This window comes from Lipotes vexillifer, unplaced genomic scaffold (genome assembly GCF_000442215.2).
Source record: "Lipotes vexillifer unplaced genomic scaffold, Lipotes_vexillifer_v1.1 scaffold86, whole genome shotgun sequence".
In the NCBI taxonomy this organism is placed as follows: Eukaryota; Metazoa; Chordata; class Mammalia; order Artiodactyla; family Lipotidae; genus Lipotes; species Lipotes vexillifer.
In genome coordinates this window covers 3,758,547-3,775,518 of record NW_006785406.1, presented here as the reverse complement: position 1 = coordinate 3,775,518, position 16,972 = coordinate 3,758,547, and the positions used below count along the sequence as shown (strand labels likewise).

At 51.7% G+C, this 16,972-nt stretch overlaps 1 protein-coding gene across 2 annotated transcripts in view; it reads right to left on the bottom strand.

The window, feature by feature from the left end:
• Nucleotides 1–243: 243 nt before the first annotated feature.
• RAB6B (RAB6B, member RAS oncogene family) overlaps nucleotides 244–16,972 on the bottom strand; it is a 58,580-nt gene continuing 41,851 nt past the window's right edge. The window contains exons 3-8 of one of the 2 annotated variants that reach the window (XM_007457557.1): nucleotides 10,505–10,558; nucleotides 10,214–10,319; nucleotides 8,826–8,937; nucleotides 7,699–7,792; nucleotides 5,042–5,108; nucleotides 244–3,388 (exon numbers count right to left, since the gene is read on the bottom strand). In XM_007457557.1, the coding sequence (XP_007457619.1) occupies nucleotides 3,324–3,388; nucleotides 5,042–5,108; nucleotides 7,699–7,792; nucleotides 8,826–8,937; nucleotides 10,214–10,319; nucleotides 10,505–10,558 (498 nt within the window). In that variant the 3' untranslated portion in view covers nucleotides 244–3,323. The remainder of the gene's footprint in view (nucleotides 3,389–5,041; nucleotides 5,109–7,698; nucleotides 7,793–8,825; nucleotides 8,938–10,213; nucleotides 10,320–10,504; nucleotides 10,559–16,972) is intronic. The other variant, XM_007457558.1, reaches the window with a different exon arrangement.

The window sequence follows — 16,972 nt, the reverse complement described above, 5'->3', positions numbered from 1 at the left end:
CATTCCAGACCGATTGAGGATGCTGTCAGGAAGGGAGTAGTGACAACGATGGCAGGGAGGCCTCTGACTTAGTCAGCACTTGCTCACCTTGGACCACACAGCTGCAGTTCTAGCACTCAAGATGCTGGCACCACACTTTCACTCTGGCACATGTGTGCATTCATAAATATGCTTCCTGCTTTTCCCACCGTATGCTCAATTTTTCAGATGCCCACAAAACAGGAGCTTTACTGACAGCTTTTCTTTGAGATTCCTCAAAGTAAAAAAGAGGGCTACAGAAGATGACCTTGCTCTACTCCCAGGTCAGGGCTGCTCTGTGGGGAGAGAGACGAAACCACTGGCTAAACTGAGATCATTTCCTAAAGGGATTCCTCCCCTTTGCCTGGATTTGGCAACGGTGGGATACTCTCACTGCATATGCTGAGGAATTTCATGATATTTTCTTCAAGGGAACCTGATCATTTCATTATTGAACCTTAACTCTGAGACAAGATCCTAGCTACAAGCAAGAGGGCAGTGATGGCACCTGCCCAAAACGGGAGCCAAGGAGCCAACACCCTTCTGTGCTGGAGGTCTGGCTGCCCTGACAGACCCAGGAATGAGGGGTGGAGATGAGACCCAAGCAGGGTGCCCATGGAGCGGTGTGGCACCACCAAGATGGGAGGATGAGGGGAGGCAACCGACCTCACCTGCAGAGGCCCACGGGGCTGGGAGAGCCCGGGCTCAGGAGAGAGGATGTTGTGTACGCACTGGAAAAGGAGGGCTCACCTACGCCACATCAAGCCACACTGTATCTACTGCGTCTCTTACTATTCTTCTAGGCTGTGATGGAAAAAAAAGTGGTGCCTTGGATATGTGTGCACATGAGAAGAGGACTGAGTTTCTACCTTTTTATACAAGAATGTTTTCAGAAAAAGTACTCTTAGTACCAAGAACATAAAAATCCACCATCCATTCAATCACTGAGACCCAAAGAGATCCCTGCAAATGGGGCTGTCCCAGGGGCCACAAGCAATGGCCCTCACTGCCAGCCAAGCCAGGTGCTGTCACCTGGACTCCTATGAATTCTCACCAGGTAAGTAAGCACTCTTCCAACAAGCACCACTTGGGGGTGTGCCATGGTGGGGCTACGGGCCCACGTGGGCATGCACACCTGTGCATACAAGTACAGACAGTAACAGTGCACATATTCCCGGGGGCTAGTTTTGCCTGTAGTTAACACATCTATGCAGTATTTTATTGATGGCAAGACAATCACAAGTTTTGGGACAATATTAAGTATTTCTTATTTCAACACGTTGCAGTACTTTTGAATTTCCAAAACTGTTAACACAATGCAAGTTCCAACTTGAGAGGAGGAAGAACAAGAATATACATTGAGCACATGAATCTCTGTGAGAATGTGTGTGTGGAAGGTGTATACACAAGTCTATCTCTCTATATAATTATGTACACACATATAAAAACTCAACACTTGACACTGGAATTACGTTCGTACATTGGTCTATGCCTTCTGGAAGAGGAGCTCAGGTGGGAATCCTGCTTCCTCTTTTCTTCACCCGAAGATACACTCCTCTCTAAAGATCAGCTCTGACATGCAGTCTCCTTAGCTGAGTGTGTGACAGACCCACTGGACAGCTTACCAATGAGTCCTGCCAGGTCCTTCTGCACTTACGGGCTGCCAGTTTGGATTAGTTTCTGAGAAGTTCCAAATTCACTGCAATAACTTGTCACAGCCCTGCTTTATGGAGGAATTTACCCCCTACCACACCCTAGATGGTCATTTAGCTCATCTATGACAAGCCCAATAGCAGCCTGGAGGAAGAGTCAATGCCGGCTTGGAGGGCAGGGCTTACCGATTTTGGCCAGAGTGGCTGCCCACTGCCTGGCTTTGTGCCAGCTCAGGGGTGGTGAGTCTGAGTCTATTTGGTATGCTGGCCAAGCAGGCTACATCACTTAGTGAAAGAGAGAGTTCTCTTCAGAGATTTTACAGATAGGTCCGCAGGTCTAAGTCCTCTCAGAAATGAGTCAAACATGGCAAGGACGTCTCTCTCTGGGAAGCCTTCTGGGGACCCCACTTCAGCCCTACCCTCAGGCAAGCAGAGTGCTGCTACAATATCTGCAGAGGTCTGTGCACAAAGATTTCAACTGCACTGTGCCAGAGTGGCAGAAACACGTCAAGAAGTCAGCTTTTGCAGAACAGCATCAACAGTATTAGCAACCAAGGATTGGCAAACATGCACCTTCCAGGTGGCAGTTCTGCAGACCCTCCCTTCCCCAGTCACAGACGGGCCAATACTGTGTGATACAGGCTCCAGCTTTCCTGGCATCCGAGGAGGAGGGCTTCAGGGGGCACACACTGAGATTCCGTTTGCCCTTCCCTTCCCTGCAACCCAGATGTGTGTGCTGATCGCTGGACAGGTTGGCTAAAACATTTTCAGAACTACACGTGGTGCCCCCAGCCTATAAACCAGTCCACAGTTGCCAACAGCACCCCGTCCTTCCTTCCTTCCCATGACCTCTTGTTCTGCCAATCACTAGGCGGACCACAGAGAGCGGAAGGTTGCCTGTGGCGAGTGCCCTCTCAAGGCTTTTCAGGGAGGGGAAAGAGGCAGAAATAATTCCAGTGGGCCTGCGGCTGGGCCCCCTGCAGTTCACAAGGCCTTAATTTCAGCTCGGGGCCGTGGCTGCTGCCCCACTCTGGCCATGGAAGAAGGACAGAGTCAGAGCTGCCTCTTCAGAGGCTGTTTCATTCAATCAGTGTTTGATTTAACCAGGTAGGGCCGGTTTGGTGGATGCTGGTTGGTCTGGGCCAGACAGCCCGGGGATTGGAACCTAATTAAACCGCCCAGTTAATTGTTTAAATGTACTGGTCCAGGGGTGGGAGCAGAGCAGAGGTGATGAACCGTTCAAAGAGGACAGGAAGGAGGAGGTGTGTGGGAAGGCTCTCTGTAAGTTTACAAATATACAAAAACAAAAAAGCACATCTTTCAAATAAAAATGACTACATTTTTATCTGGCAAAAAGTTGTATACACATGGTTTAAATTTTTTTTTTAATTTTAACAGTTTTTGGCAATCTTAATAAAGTACAATATATTACAACCAAACCAAAAAATAGTTGTTTAAGTAACAGCTGTTAAGAGTGACGTGATCCCTGATGCCCAGCCTCCCTCCCCATCCCACCCGACTCCTAGAGACAGAGAGAAAAGAAAAATCCTCCCATCTGGATAAGCTCATCTCCCACCCCCCCTTAGGAAGCTAACCAATAGGAAGCAACACAACAAGCGAGTAGTGTCAAAGGAAGCCTGCGGTCAGGCTGCATTAGCAGGAGCAGCCACCCTCGCTGGCCGGAGGCTCCTGGGGTTTGTCCAGCTTGATGTCGATCACTGCAGGGGGCGGGGCTAAGGAAGATGACTCTCTCGGAGGAGCTCCCACCCCTGCTCCTGCCCCAGTGTCCCCTAAGTTGCCCTGCGCAGCCCCTCTGTCCCTCAGCAAACACCCAGGAACTTGCTCTTTTCTTTGCCTGGGTGGGAAGGACGCAGGGTCACCAGCTCCCACCCTTCCACCTCTTCCCCGACCCTTCCACATGCCCTCACCAGTATCCACCAGAAGTAAGACTTGTCCTGGGCTGTGGGACCATCATCTAAACACAGGCCCGACAGACCCTTTCTTAGAAGGCTTCCCGGTGACCAGCCTCGGCCTCGGCCTTGTTACCTATCAGCCCCAGCCCAAAGTGCCCAGGAGGTGGAGACTGCCGGCCGGGCATGGAGCCCACCTCGCAAAGTACAGGGCCACACGGGCCTTGCCCAGGTGGACACAGCAACCCCGACCCCTCAAGCTCCCATCAGAACGGGTCACTTAGACCCTGAGGCTGCTGCTGTGAGAACCCACATCCCTGGGGGAGGGTGTCAGCATAGCCCCTCTCCAGCCCTTTCCACGGGCACCGTGGGGACTGTGGGCTGGAGAAGCACCAATCGGAACCGCCAGAGGAACGGGTACAGAGTGCACAGCCAGGCTGCTCGCTCTGCCCTCACCAGGCTGAAATCCCAGTCAGGCCAGGCCTGGTCACGGCATTGCACAGAATCGCCCTTCCTGTGGGGCTGGGAGTGGGTAGGGATTGAAGCAGCCCTGCTATGGGACCTGCTGCCCGTGTCCTAGGAAGGTTTTGTGGTCCCTAGGTAAGGGCGATGGGAGAGGTTCTTCAGAAGTTAAGTACTATAAAAAGCCATGCTTCCCCTAAAGACCACTTACCACTTTCCCTCCTTACCACTTTTTGGCCACTTGGCCATGGCATATTCTGAGTATTACTTTGTCCTTGACTTTTCCTGAATTTCCCTAAACCCCAATCTTCTTATGTACGTTTTATCCTGTTTTGTGTGTATGTAGCGTATATATACATAAACACACATTATTTATAACAGGGTAGACTATAAATAAACTAGTAAATAGACAATGAACAACTGCCTTCCTTCCCACTGGGCAAATCAGACCACCTCTCTGAGCCTCAGTTTCAGCTTTTGTGTGTGGCCTGAGTTCTGGGGTGGATGGTGTGAGTGGTGTGCAGACCCTGCCCCCAGAGCAGTGGGGAGGCCCGGGCTGTGCAGGGCAGGCAGGGGAGGAGACACCTGGTGGAGCAGTCGTCTCGCATAGAGGAGGCTGGGCCATGCTGAAATCATGATGACTGAGTGCACAGAAATGGAGATTCTACTTGTCCCCATGAAATACAAATCTGTGTTCACTGGAAAGAAGGGCACTTACTATTTCTCACTCCCCACACTGTCACTCCATACACAACCCTCTGGCATTCCCACACTGTTTTGGAAGCTTAGGTGGTTCGAGCTGGATGTGGTCTTAAGGACCTTGGAGTTCAGCCTAATCCCTGTACAGAGGAGGCCCCACAGAACAGCTACCTGCCAGGAAGGCTGGCCTGGAGACCTGGCAAGGGTCTGTCCACTGTTCTAACATACCACGTGGATAAATCAATGAATAAATGGCTTCTGCAGCACATCTTTCACTCACTTGTCAAAGGAAAAGGATACTGCCTTCTTTGCTTTTCTCCTGGACGTTCTCCATTCCAGGCAGAGCCGAGGCCACCCGTCGGAAGAGCTGGGGAGAGGGGGAGATGCAGCATGAGCCCCCATCCTTCCCCTCCTGCTGCCGGTGTCTCCACCCTCTGCCTCTTCGCACCCTGACCTCGGGCTCTGCTCTCTTTCTGTCCCACTGACTGCACCCTGGACAGCAGGGGCTGCACCTAACTTCTCCCACCTGTGCCCCCAGCACCTCTCATGGCGTTGGGCCCCGGCAGGCCTCTCACCCAGGCAGGCTGGCCACAGGGTCTGGAGGGGCTGAGTGTGGGTCATGGCGATGGCAGGGACCTACCCCAGTGCAGAAAACGATCTAGGTCCTGGGAGACAAGCTTCTGGCCCGCTGCCCATGTAGGGACCTGGTGTGGGGAAGGGACTTTCGACCTGCCCTTGAGACAATGACCCTCTCCTCAGGGAGCCCTGCGAGTCCACGGGCATCGGGGCAGCTGGGAGTCAGGGCCACACAGTCACAGCGGAGATTTTTTCGGAGGGAATAAGGACACAGGAGTGTGAATGTGACCTTGTGGGTTTGCTTGGGTGTGGGTGAGTGCGATGTGCATATTGTTTGTAGAGGAGTGTGGGTGGTGTGGTGTGGATGTGTGGCATCTGTGGGGGGGGGATGAGTGTGTATGGTGTGTACATGTACACATGTGGGGTTTCTGTGCGTGTAAGTCTGTAAAGTGTGCATGAGAACTGTGTGCTTGTGGTTGTATACATGTGTGTGTGTGTGCGTGCGTGGAACCTAGCGGGTGACGGCAAGTACAAGGCAGAAACACAAGGCACCAGAAGATCCTGAATGCTCTCCCATCTCTCTACAAACACCAACTGCAGGAACTAGGTGAGCTCTGGGCTTAAAACTTCTCCACTGCCTGAGCTCTCTGAAGACAGGGTGAGTCTTATTCAAGGCCTCACCCCAGAGCCCAGCCACATGGGAGCACCCAGGCTGGGTGACAGGACCCAAGGCGGTAAGGGTCCGCGCGGGGAAGCCGCTGGTGGGCTCTGCATGGTATGGACCCTGTGGGCAGGCTGCAGAGGGGCTCTGAGCATGGCTGGCAGAAGTGGGAGTTAGATGGAAGCTCTTGGGGTCACATGGGGGCTTCTGAGAGCAAATATGCTCACGTTCAGAGTCCAGGAGGCTGCATTGCATGGAGATGCCTCTCCACCACACAGGCTTAGAACTGACCATATTACAACTCCGGCTCAGACCATCGCCTGGCTTCCAGAGCAATCTGGAAAGGGGGGCATCGGCATCTCCCTGACCATGGGGGCAGAGGCTACCTGACCTCGGGGCTGCTGCTCTCTGCTTCCCTGCACCCCAAGCCTTTCCATCAGGGCCGCGCAGAGCAGAAGCCAGTGTCTCCTGCAGGCCTCCAGGAGGAGGTAGCTCCCTCCTCCAGGTGACACCACGGCCACCCTGGCCTTATTCCGAAGGAGGCTGGGAAGGGGATGGGAGGGGAGAGAGCCATGTTGATGACCCTCCAACTGGGGTGGGGGCACTGAGTCCTGGGAGCTCGGGGCCTCCCATTCTGTCCCTTTCTGCTCCTCTGCCACCTCCCACTGGCAAGGCACTGCCCAGGCTGGGTAAAGCCTCACTGTGTGAGGCCGGCTGCTGCAGTGGCAGCTTGTCTAGTGCCCCTGGACACTGCTGCGGGCGCCAGGCCCCGACACCCCTCCAGCGGCACCTGTGCCCGTGCCGGTCCCCTGGCCCAGGCCGCCCCCGCTCATCACCTCTCTGAGTCCTCTTTTCCCTGCAGACACCGTTTTTGAACCAAAGATTCCTCTGGCAGGCTGGTGAAGCCTGTGGGCTCCTTTTAAGTGTGTGAAACGAATTACATATAAGTTTTATGTAAAGGAGACCATTTAGTATTGAAACAAACTTCTAAAATCTTTAAAGATACAGACTTGTGACTAGCAGCCCGGGAACCTGTTAAAGAGCAGAAGCCGGCAGGGGGTCTGACAGCCCCTGAGACACTGAGGTGGGAAAAAGTTCAAGAGACCTGCGACACCGCCATAAGGTGATAAGAAAGCGGCTGTGACCTCTATCGTGATAAAGCCCCAGGTGCTGCTAACATACAGAGCTGTGTTGCCTATGCTCACAGCTGCAGGAAATGCTAGAGACCCATCAGAGGTTAGTGCAGACACTTCTTTCCCACCTAAATCCACTAACCTGCTGAATTCCATCCGTGGACTCCTTGGGGGTCTGTGGACCCAGGAGAAGCCCCTGCTCCCAGGCTCAGCCTTAACCCCACCCCCCCTACGGCTCCTCTGAGGCTTCTGACTCCCAGGCCTCCCCCGACTGCAAGCTCGGACTGCACTGTAGGTGGGCTCTTGTCTCCAAGCCTGCCTGGACCGCCACAGCCCTGAGCACGTGCCAGGCACAAGGCAGGAACCCCAAATGCTGATTGGATAGACTCTCGGGCACATCCACCCCACGTGAGGTAAGAAGCAGGGGAATGCTACGTCTCTCGGCCTCCTTGAAGTTGGTGGCTGATCCCATAGCCCTGATGGCCTGAGGGCGAGCAGTAGAGCTCTGGAGGCTACTCGCTCCCCATCTGGTGGCTGGATGGCCCCACCTAGTCACTAGCCCCTTGGCCAAAGGCGGTGGACCCCACCTGCTTCACGTTGTAGCCGGTCTTGGCGCTGGTCTCGATGAACATAACGCTCAGTTCTTTGGCGCGCTGCTCTCCCTCCTCGATGGTTATCTGCCTGGAGGGGAGGCGAGGGGGGACCAGTTCAGTAGGGAAGTAGCCCCTGGTGGGGGCGGAGGGAGCAGCCTCAGATGATGGGGCCCCTCAGTCAGCCCCTCAGTCAGGGCTGGACCCCAGGGCTCCCTCAGGGCACAGCAGGACACCAGCCCCTCCCTACTCCTTGGCAGCTCCGTCCAGGTTGGGAGCAGGCCCTGAGGCAGGTGGCTTGCTGTCCCTTTCCCAGTGTCACCACGGCCAGAGCCAACATTCGTAAAGCACTGCCAGCCACAGACCGCCTCTCTGGGTGGTACCATCAGCCCCATTTTCCAAATGAGAACACTGAGGTTAAAAGTAATGGCCCCAAGGTCACCTACTGCAAAGGAGCTGGGCTTTGAACTCCATTTTCTTCACTTCAAGGACAAGATTCAAATAAAGCAGCCTCTAATTCAGATTATTCCCTAAACGGGCAGAGTACCTCTCAGGAAGCCCCCAGTCCATGACTCATGGCTCTACCTGCCCCGTGAGATGAGTGGACCAGTGCAGGGAAGGGCGCTGGGGTCAGCCCTGTGCCTGGAGGATGGTGTGGAGCAAGCAGCCTCTTCAGGGAGAGCGTCCCACCCAGACACAGCAAAGGACCAGGCCCTTCATACCCACACCCACATCAGCCAGGCATTTCACAGGGGCAGGGCCGGTGGGAGCCCGAGGGCTGCTGTGTCTGTGTCTGCACTGAGGCCGGGCCCAGACCATGCGCTGCTGGGCCAGCCGGGCGCATATGGCTCCACTCAGGCCATGCGTGGAGGCCTGCCCTGCCCCTGCCAGCCTGAAAGGTGGGGCTTCAGACATGACACACCTGTGGTTAGGCGTCTACCAGGTGCTTTCAAAGCCTCCGGTGCCCCAAGGGGGTCCTTCCCAGATGCAGGGGGACAGGTCAGACAGGGTGCTGGGCAGGGGGTAGCTCACAGGGGCTGCTCTCCCACAAATCCCAGCACTCCCCGTCCAGGAGGAGCTGCAGAGGTATGGAGGGGGCCTGGCCTGCAGCCCCCTGCACCTACCTCTTGTCGGCCAGGTCCGTCTTGTTGCCCACCAGCATGATGATGACATCACTGCCCCTCTCTGTTCTGACATCATCGATCCACTTAGAGGTCTGTTGGAAGGAGTTGAGATCTGGAGGTGGAAAGTGCAGATAAAACAGAGTGTGAGCGGCAGCCCTGGCAGGAGACGGGGAGGGCAGGAAGGGAGTAAGACCAGGAGCAGGAGGGAGGGGCGTGTGCACCCTCAGACACCTGGGCGGCGCGGGAGCACAGTCCAGTGGGCCTGGGTCCTCCCGAGGACGTCCACACGTGTTTGTGGAGCTGTGCCCGGGGTCCCCGAAGGCCCCTCATATGCTGAGCCACCCTCTGGGGAGAGAAGTCACAGCATCTGGAAGGCCGCTGGGTCATGACTTCCTACTAGTGGTCCTAGGGCCCACCTGAGAGTCGGACCTGACTTTGGAGGCTCACAGCAGAGTGAGAAATGGGTGCAGTAGACTTGGCTGAGCTTGGAAACAGTGTGACAGTGTGTGTGTGTGGGACCGCAGCAGCTTCCAGCGCAGGAGGGCCCTGCAGAGCAGCCTCCCACTGACAGGAGCTCAGAGGGATTTCTGAAGAGCACCCTCAGGCCCTGAAAGTAAGGGGACGGGGGAAGGCGGCCCCAGAAGCAGATAAAAGCCAGGAGAGGCCAGGCATTTCAGGGCAGCCCCCTCCTCAGTCAGAAGCTGTGACAGGCCGCACAGAAGAGCAGTCACAGGGCGACGCCCACCACCCAGCGGCCCACAGGCCCAAGGGGAGCGGAGGCTCCCTTTCCTGGAAACCTGGGCTTCTCGCAGCCTGACCTTCCTTCTGCTCAGCATCAGGCTGCAGGAGCCCAGGCCTCCTCAGGGCCCAGCTCCCACCTGCTCTCAGGTGTGCAGGGAGCCTGCAGTCAGCGCCAGAGGCAGCCGGCTGGAGCATCCTCTCACCACACCCATGACTGCAGCCCAAGCGCTTGCCAGGTGTGTGCCCTGACACCTGTCTGGGCAGTGGGGCTCTGGACCAGGCCCTACCCCTCACCCCAGCCCCACGAGCTTCCCTCAGGGCTGTGCGTCGCTCTTGAGAACAGCTGATTTGGCCAGAAGAGCCACAGTGTGTGAGAAGTGCAGGCCACCCAAGGCCCTCCTGGACCCGCTGGGCCTCCCCTCCCACGGAACCCGGTAAGGAACTGGGATGCTGCTGACAAAACCCCGGCTTCCAGGTCAAGGTTGGCCTGGGGACCAGCATCTTCTCCCATCTTACACACACACACACACACACACACACACACACACACACACACACACACACACTCTGCAGCCTGGCTGGGGCCGCACCTGGCCCCGGAGCCCCTGCGAGCTGCCCCCCGCCCAGCACCCAGGCCCCACACTCACTTGTGATGTCGTACACCACCACGGCCACCGTGGAGTCCCGGATGTAGCTGGGGATCAGGCTGCGGAACCTCTCCTGGCCGGCTGTGTCCCAGAGCTGCAGTCGCACCTGTCACAGGGAGGGAGGAGGCTCAGGGGGCAGTGAGGTCCTCATGGTGGGAGTGGGGGCTGAGGGAGGGCCCGGCTCTGGGACGCTGGCCAGGCACAGGCTCTCAGCGGTGCCCAGCACGGGCCCCAGGGGATAGGTCCCAAGGAGCCCTGCCCATCCTCCTGGGTCTCAAGTCAGGCACTCACCGTACGATCCTCCAAGTACATGGTTTTTGACAAGAAGTCAATCCCAATGGTTGCCTGTTAGAGAAAAGCACAGAATGGTCAAACCCAAAAGGTCTCAGGCAAAGGGGCAAAAGCTGAGTCACCCAGGCGGGGACACAGCCAGCAAAAGGGGTCACCCACGCCGAGCCTTAGGTGGGTTCTGCTCTGCTGCCCCACCCCCAGCTCAACAGTGAACCCTCTTGCCCCTCTCAGGGGGTGTGAGTTTGAGCTAAACAAGGATGAGGATAGGTGTATAGGGAGTGATACTTTTTGGAGAGGAAGAGAAAAGTGCTTTGGAAAGAAGAGAGAGCAGGTGAGGCGGCTTCCCCAGCAGCAGGGCCACTGGCACGTGTATCTCCTGACCCACTCAGTGGGGGGCCCGGAGGAGCTGGAACGAGGTGGTCTCCCTGCCCCAGCCTGCCAGGACCCGCCTGCCTCCTTCCCTCCCAGCCTCCACTCAAGGCTCCCAAAGCTTTTCTCCTCAGCCCCGGAACTCAAGCACCTGGCGGGGGGTCACCACTGCCCAGGAGGTGGAGCAGGGGCAGGGAGGCTTGCCGCGGGGGTGGGCAGAGAGCAGCTGGCTTTCCCCAGGGGCATCACAGCCACCCACAGCAGCATCTCGTTGAGAAACCCACCAGCTCTTCTCTACCCAGACCGACACACTGAAAGCCAACTGTCTAGGTCACGCCTGTGCCTCCTCTGTCCTGGCACAAGGAGACGCAGTTGGGCCAGATGGCTGGGACACACCACTCACTTGCTGTGTGGCTTGGGGCAGGCCTCCAACCTCTCTGGGCCGAACCGGCACCCAGTGTTTGTGACGGGAGCAAGATGCTGTCAGCGTGAAACAGTCACTGCTATGTAATTAATAATAATGGAGACTCCGACACAGCCTGAATGTCAGGGCATTGGTTAAGGACACGTGGTTCATCCAAATGATTAGAAACCTTGGCAGCCATTAAAAATCACATCCTTGAAAAATATTTAAGGACTTCGGGAAATGGTCATCAGGTGAAAGAAAGCAGGTTACAAAACATCATGTATAGTGTGATCCCAACTTGATTAACTGAAGTAGAGATACAAATATTTTTCATATTTTCTTAGACGTTGACGTGAAGGGACTACACTAAGGCCTTAATAGTGCTGGTGTCTGAGTACTGACACTGTGGGTGCTTTTTTTTTTTTGGCTTCTTTCATTATACCTTTCTCTATTTTCTACAATGAACATATAATAGTTCTAGAAGCATAAATAAAGCATTTTGAAAGAAAAATAGGGTTGAGAAATAAGTTTCATTGAAAGGAAAATTGTGCGGTGACTTCTGACTACAAAAACCACAACCAAGGGCTTCCCTGGTGGTGCAGTGGTTGAGAGTCCGCCTGCCGATGCAGGGGACACGGGTACGTGCCCCGGTCCGGGAAGATCCTACATGCCGCAGAGTGGCTAGGCCCGTGAGCCGTGGCCACTGAGCCTGCGCGTCCAGAGCCTGTGCTCCGCAATGGGAGAGGACACAACAGTGAGAGGCCCACATACCGCAAAAAACAAAACAAACAAACAAAAAAAAACACAACCAAGGAAGCCCAAGGAAATAGAAAAACCCATGTCTGCAGGCCCCCCGGCTGACTGCAAGCAGGTGCATGTACACTCCCACCCTCACCCATTCCACAAAGGAGTTAAGGTGGCTGCGTCCTCCTGGAAGCTTGCTTTAGTGCAAAGATAGGGAGTGTCAAGGAATCACACAATTCTACAACATGAGTGCTAAGCAAACACCTTAGACACAACTCAATCCCCTACTCTGGAAACCTGGAAAGTTAAAGCACACACCGAGCATGACTTTGCCAATCAGAGGCAGAGCTGGGAGGATCAGCGTAAAATCTTGGCATCACTTGGGCTCTTTCAACCCCAGCTTTGCACACCTATCCTGCATGGTGTAGCCACTGGGGAATAAGTCTGGAATTGATGAGCGGCTTGTGGACTGAGCCTTGTTCCTTAACAGTCACACTACCTCCACTTATTGGTATCTGTTAGAGCAATGATCCTTGTCTGCTGTCACGGAGAAACGTACAGAGCAGGCGGACATCTCTCAACTTCAGTGCTCAGTGGGCTCCCCAGGGACTGCCAAGCTCCTTCTGTAAAGTGACCCTTGAGCTACAAAACCAGGTGTATGACCTCAGGATTGGTAGCAGGGACTGCTAGCTGTCCCCCAACATGGAGTCTCCCTTTCTATAGTATTATGACCCCAAACGTATAGATAAACTCATGGCTGCCCCAAATAAAGACTGTATTTCCCAGCTTCCTTTGTAGCTGGGTGGCTAAGTTCTCTGGTCAGTGGGATGTGAAGGTGACATTTGCATCTTCTGGGATGGGTCCTTCATGGGGAGAGGCGATGTACCCACAGCTGCCCCTTTCCCTTTCCCACTGTTTGGAATAAAGACAGGTGGTAATAAGTCATATTGGCCCATCCAGATGAAGGTGACAGAGTAGTGGCGACAGATGAACCAGACAGAGGAAGCCTGAGTTCCTGCCTTTAGAGCCCCCTCAGCAGCCTGACACTCTTACGCTCAGACTGCTGTGTGACAGAGAACTGGACTTCTATATCACTTAAGCCACTGTTATTTGCAGTTTCTTTTAATACAGCCTAGCTCTATCCAAACTAATAGAGCAAAGAACCACAGAGAAACATACCCCTCAAGGGTAGGCAGCATGGATGGTGACAGTGATGTTACTGATGATAATGTAACAATGACAACCCCATTTCGCCTCACGTGTGCTTCCATGGAGAAAAGAGAAGTCACTAGATGACATGACAAGGATTGTGCCTTGTGGATCAAGCTCTGGTAAAGCTCAACCTAGTGGCCTCCATAATCATAAACACCATTTGCTGAACACTCACATACTCTACTACCCCTCACAATAGCAGATCAGTGGTAATGATGAAAGTAAGGCTGAAAGGACCAGCTTCCTATCTCTCCAGCTCTCTCCCACCTCTATTCCCACTTTCATGCTTCTTCCACATCAGAGAAACACCTGGTTCCTTAAGTGCCCAGTCTCTCAGACCTGTTCTGGCCACACTTCCCACCCAGCCAGGCTGCTGAGTCACAAAAGACCTTCCCACAGCTGCACACACTGGTGCCAAAGCACAGGCACTGTCCTTGGATGTGGCTGAGGCATCAGCTCTGCTCAAAAACATCTCCCTAAGTTTCACTTCCAATAATGGCCAAGTAGTTTGTATCAAACTAACCCACCCACAGATAACTATTATAAACTCTGCACAAATGCAACAAATAACAATTTGTAATCACCGAAAAGTGACCAAAGGCAGGCAAAAAATGGAGGGGTTATAATCTCTAAAGGTAGGGAAGAAAACGAAGTGAGATCCTATGCTTAACCAGTTTTTCCCCTGAGGTAGCTTCCTAGTCCCACCAAGTTAGAAGGACTTGGTAAACACCACAGGCATTTCATGATAACCCCAGAAGGGCCAGCTTTGGGATAAAGGACATCATCTCAGGACTAAGGGTTATATCAGAGGACTAAGGAAAAAACCAAAAGAGACCTATCTTAACAAACTTTAAACATGGTAAGTAGGTTCCACGTCCTGGCTATTGTAAATAGTGCTGCAATGAACACTGTGGTACATGTCTCTTTTTGAATTATGGTTTTCTCAGGGTATATGCCCAGTAGTGGGATTGCTGGGTCATATGGTAGTTCTATTTTTAGTTTTTTAAGGAACCTCCATACTGTTTTCCACAGTGGCTGAATCAATTTACATTCCCACCAAAAGTGCAGGAGGGTTCCTTTTTCACCAGACCCTCTCCAGCATTTATTGTTTCTAGATTTTTTGATAACAGCCATTCTGTCCAGTGTGAGGTGATACCTCACTGTAGTTCCGATTTGCATTTCTCTAATAATTAGTGATGTTGAGCATCTTTACATGTGCCTCTTGGTCATCTGTATTGTCTTCCTTGGTGAAATGTCTATTTAGGTCTTCCGCCCAGAAGATGTGACACATATATACAATGGAATATTACTCAGCCATAGAAAGAAATGAATTGAGTTATCTGTAGTGAGGTGGATGGACCTAGAGTGTGTCATACAGAGTGAGGTAAGTCAGAAAGAGAAAAACAAATACCGTATTCTAACGCATATATATGGAATCTAAAAAGAAAAAAAAAATGGTACTGATGAACCTAGTTGCAGGGCAGGAATAAAGATGTAGACATAGAGAATGGACTTGAGGACACAGGGTGGGAGGGGGAAGCTGGGGCGAAGTGAGAGTAGCATCGACATATATACGCTACTGTATGTAAAATAGATAGCTGGTGGGAAGCAGCCGCATAGCACAGGGAGATCAGCTCGGTGCTTTGTGACCACCTAGAGGAGTCAGATAGGGAGGGTGGGAGGGAGGGAGACGCAAGAGGGAGGGGATATGGGGATATATATATATGCATATGGCTGATTCACTTTGTTGTACAACAGAAACTAACAGTATTGTGAAGCAATTATACTCCAATAAAGATCTACTAAAACAAAAAAACAAAAAAAAAACATGGTAAGTAAACTCTTCCAAAAAAAAAAGGATTAGTTGCCCATAATTTAATTCCCCATTGAAATAACACTCAACACTCTTCAGAGGAAGGTAACAGAATCTACAAATCTCTACAACTTATTATTCACAATGTCCACTACACAATAAAAAAGGATTAGACATGAAGAGGCAGGAAATTTAAGCCATAATTAATGGAAAAAAACTCAATAGAAACAGATACCCAGATGACTCAGATGTTGGATTAGCAGACAAGAACTTTAAAATAATTATTATAACTGTGTTAAAAATATAAAGGAAAAAGATGAATATGATGGGTGAATTTCAAGAGATATATGGAGACTAAAACAAAACCCAGAAATCTTAACACAAAAAAACACAATACCTGAAATAAAAATGCCTTGGATTTGAACAACAGCAGCTAGGACACTTCAGAGGAAAGGGCAGTAAACTTGAAGACAGTCCAAAAGAAACTGTTCAAACTGAACCACAGATTTTTAAAAGATAGAATAAATATGAACAGAACTTCAAGAACTTCTAGGGCAATATAAAGACCTGATATGCATGTCGTTGGGGTCTCAGAAAGAGTAAAAACAAACAAACAAACAAAAACTAATGGTCAGATATTTTCTCAATTTGATTAGAAACATCAACCCACAGCTTCAAGAAGCTCAGTGAACCTAAAACAGGATACAAAGGAAACCACACCCACACAAGTCATAGTCAAATTGCTGAAAATTAAAGAGAAAGAGAAAACCTTAACAGCAGCTAGGAAACAGGAAGACACAATACATACAAGGAAACAATGACAGGAATGATGGTTGATTTCCCTTCAGAAACAACTGAGAACAGAAGACAATGGAGCAAAATCTTTAAAATTCTAAAAGAAACAAACCACCATCATCCCCATCATGTAAGCCTAGAATTCTAAAGCCAGTGAAAATTTCCTTCAACACTGAGAGCAAAACAAAAACATTTTCAGATAAGGGAAAACTGTGATCATTTGTCACCAGTGAGCCCTCATTACAGGAAACGAACACTTTAGGCTGAAGGGAAATTTTACAGATGGAAGTTTGGATCTTTAAAGAAGGAATATAGGAGCACCAGAAATGGTAAGTCTGTGATATATAAAAACATGTGACTTGTCCTTGACCACCTCCTGTTTCCATCCACATCAGTAACAATTTCTAACATCCTCCTGTTTTGTTCTTGCTTCATCCTCCGTGAGACTCACTCTCAGAAGATGGCCTCAAATCTACTTTACATCAAGTGCAAACCACTTCAATTCCTTGCTTTTACCCTCTAATATAACAACAATGATAACTACAGTAACAATGACTAAACATCTGAGTGCTTATCATGTGCCAGGTAAGAACTTTATATGCATTACTTAATCCTGATAACCTGTGCCATGAGTTATGCTCTTTAGCGTTTCTGCTAAGAAGACTGAGTAAAGTTGATCCCTGAGCAACGTGTTGGTTAGGGGTGCCAACCATCCACACAGTGGAAAACCCGTGTATAACTTATAGTCGGTCCTCTGTATATGCAGATTCGCTTCGGTTCCTCCGTTCAACCAACTGCAGATGGTGTAGTACTGTAGTATTTACTACTGAAAACAATTGCATATAAGTGGACCAGCCCAGTTTAGACCCACGTTGTCCAAGGGTCAACTGTAATAAGAGATGCTAAATTACTTGCTCAGCGTCAACAGCTGGAAATGGCAGAGCCAGGATACAAAGATATTTGCAAAGTTGTCTATGTGTGTCCAGCCATATCTTCATCCCTCCAGGCTCTGAGCATTTGCTTCTTCTGTCAAAGCAAGCCTCTCCTTGGGGTTCTCTTGGCCCTGCACCTCTCAGCCATCAAGGTTCTTTTCTCTTTTCTCAACCCCTCATTCTCTACTCACTCTTTC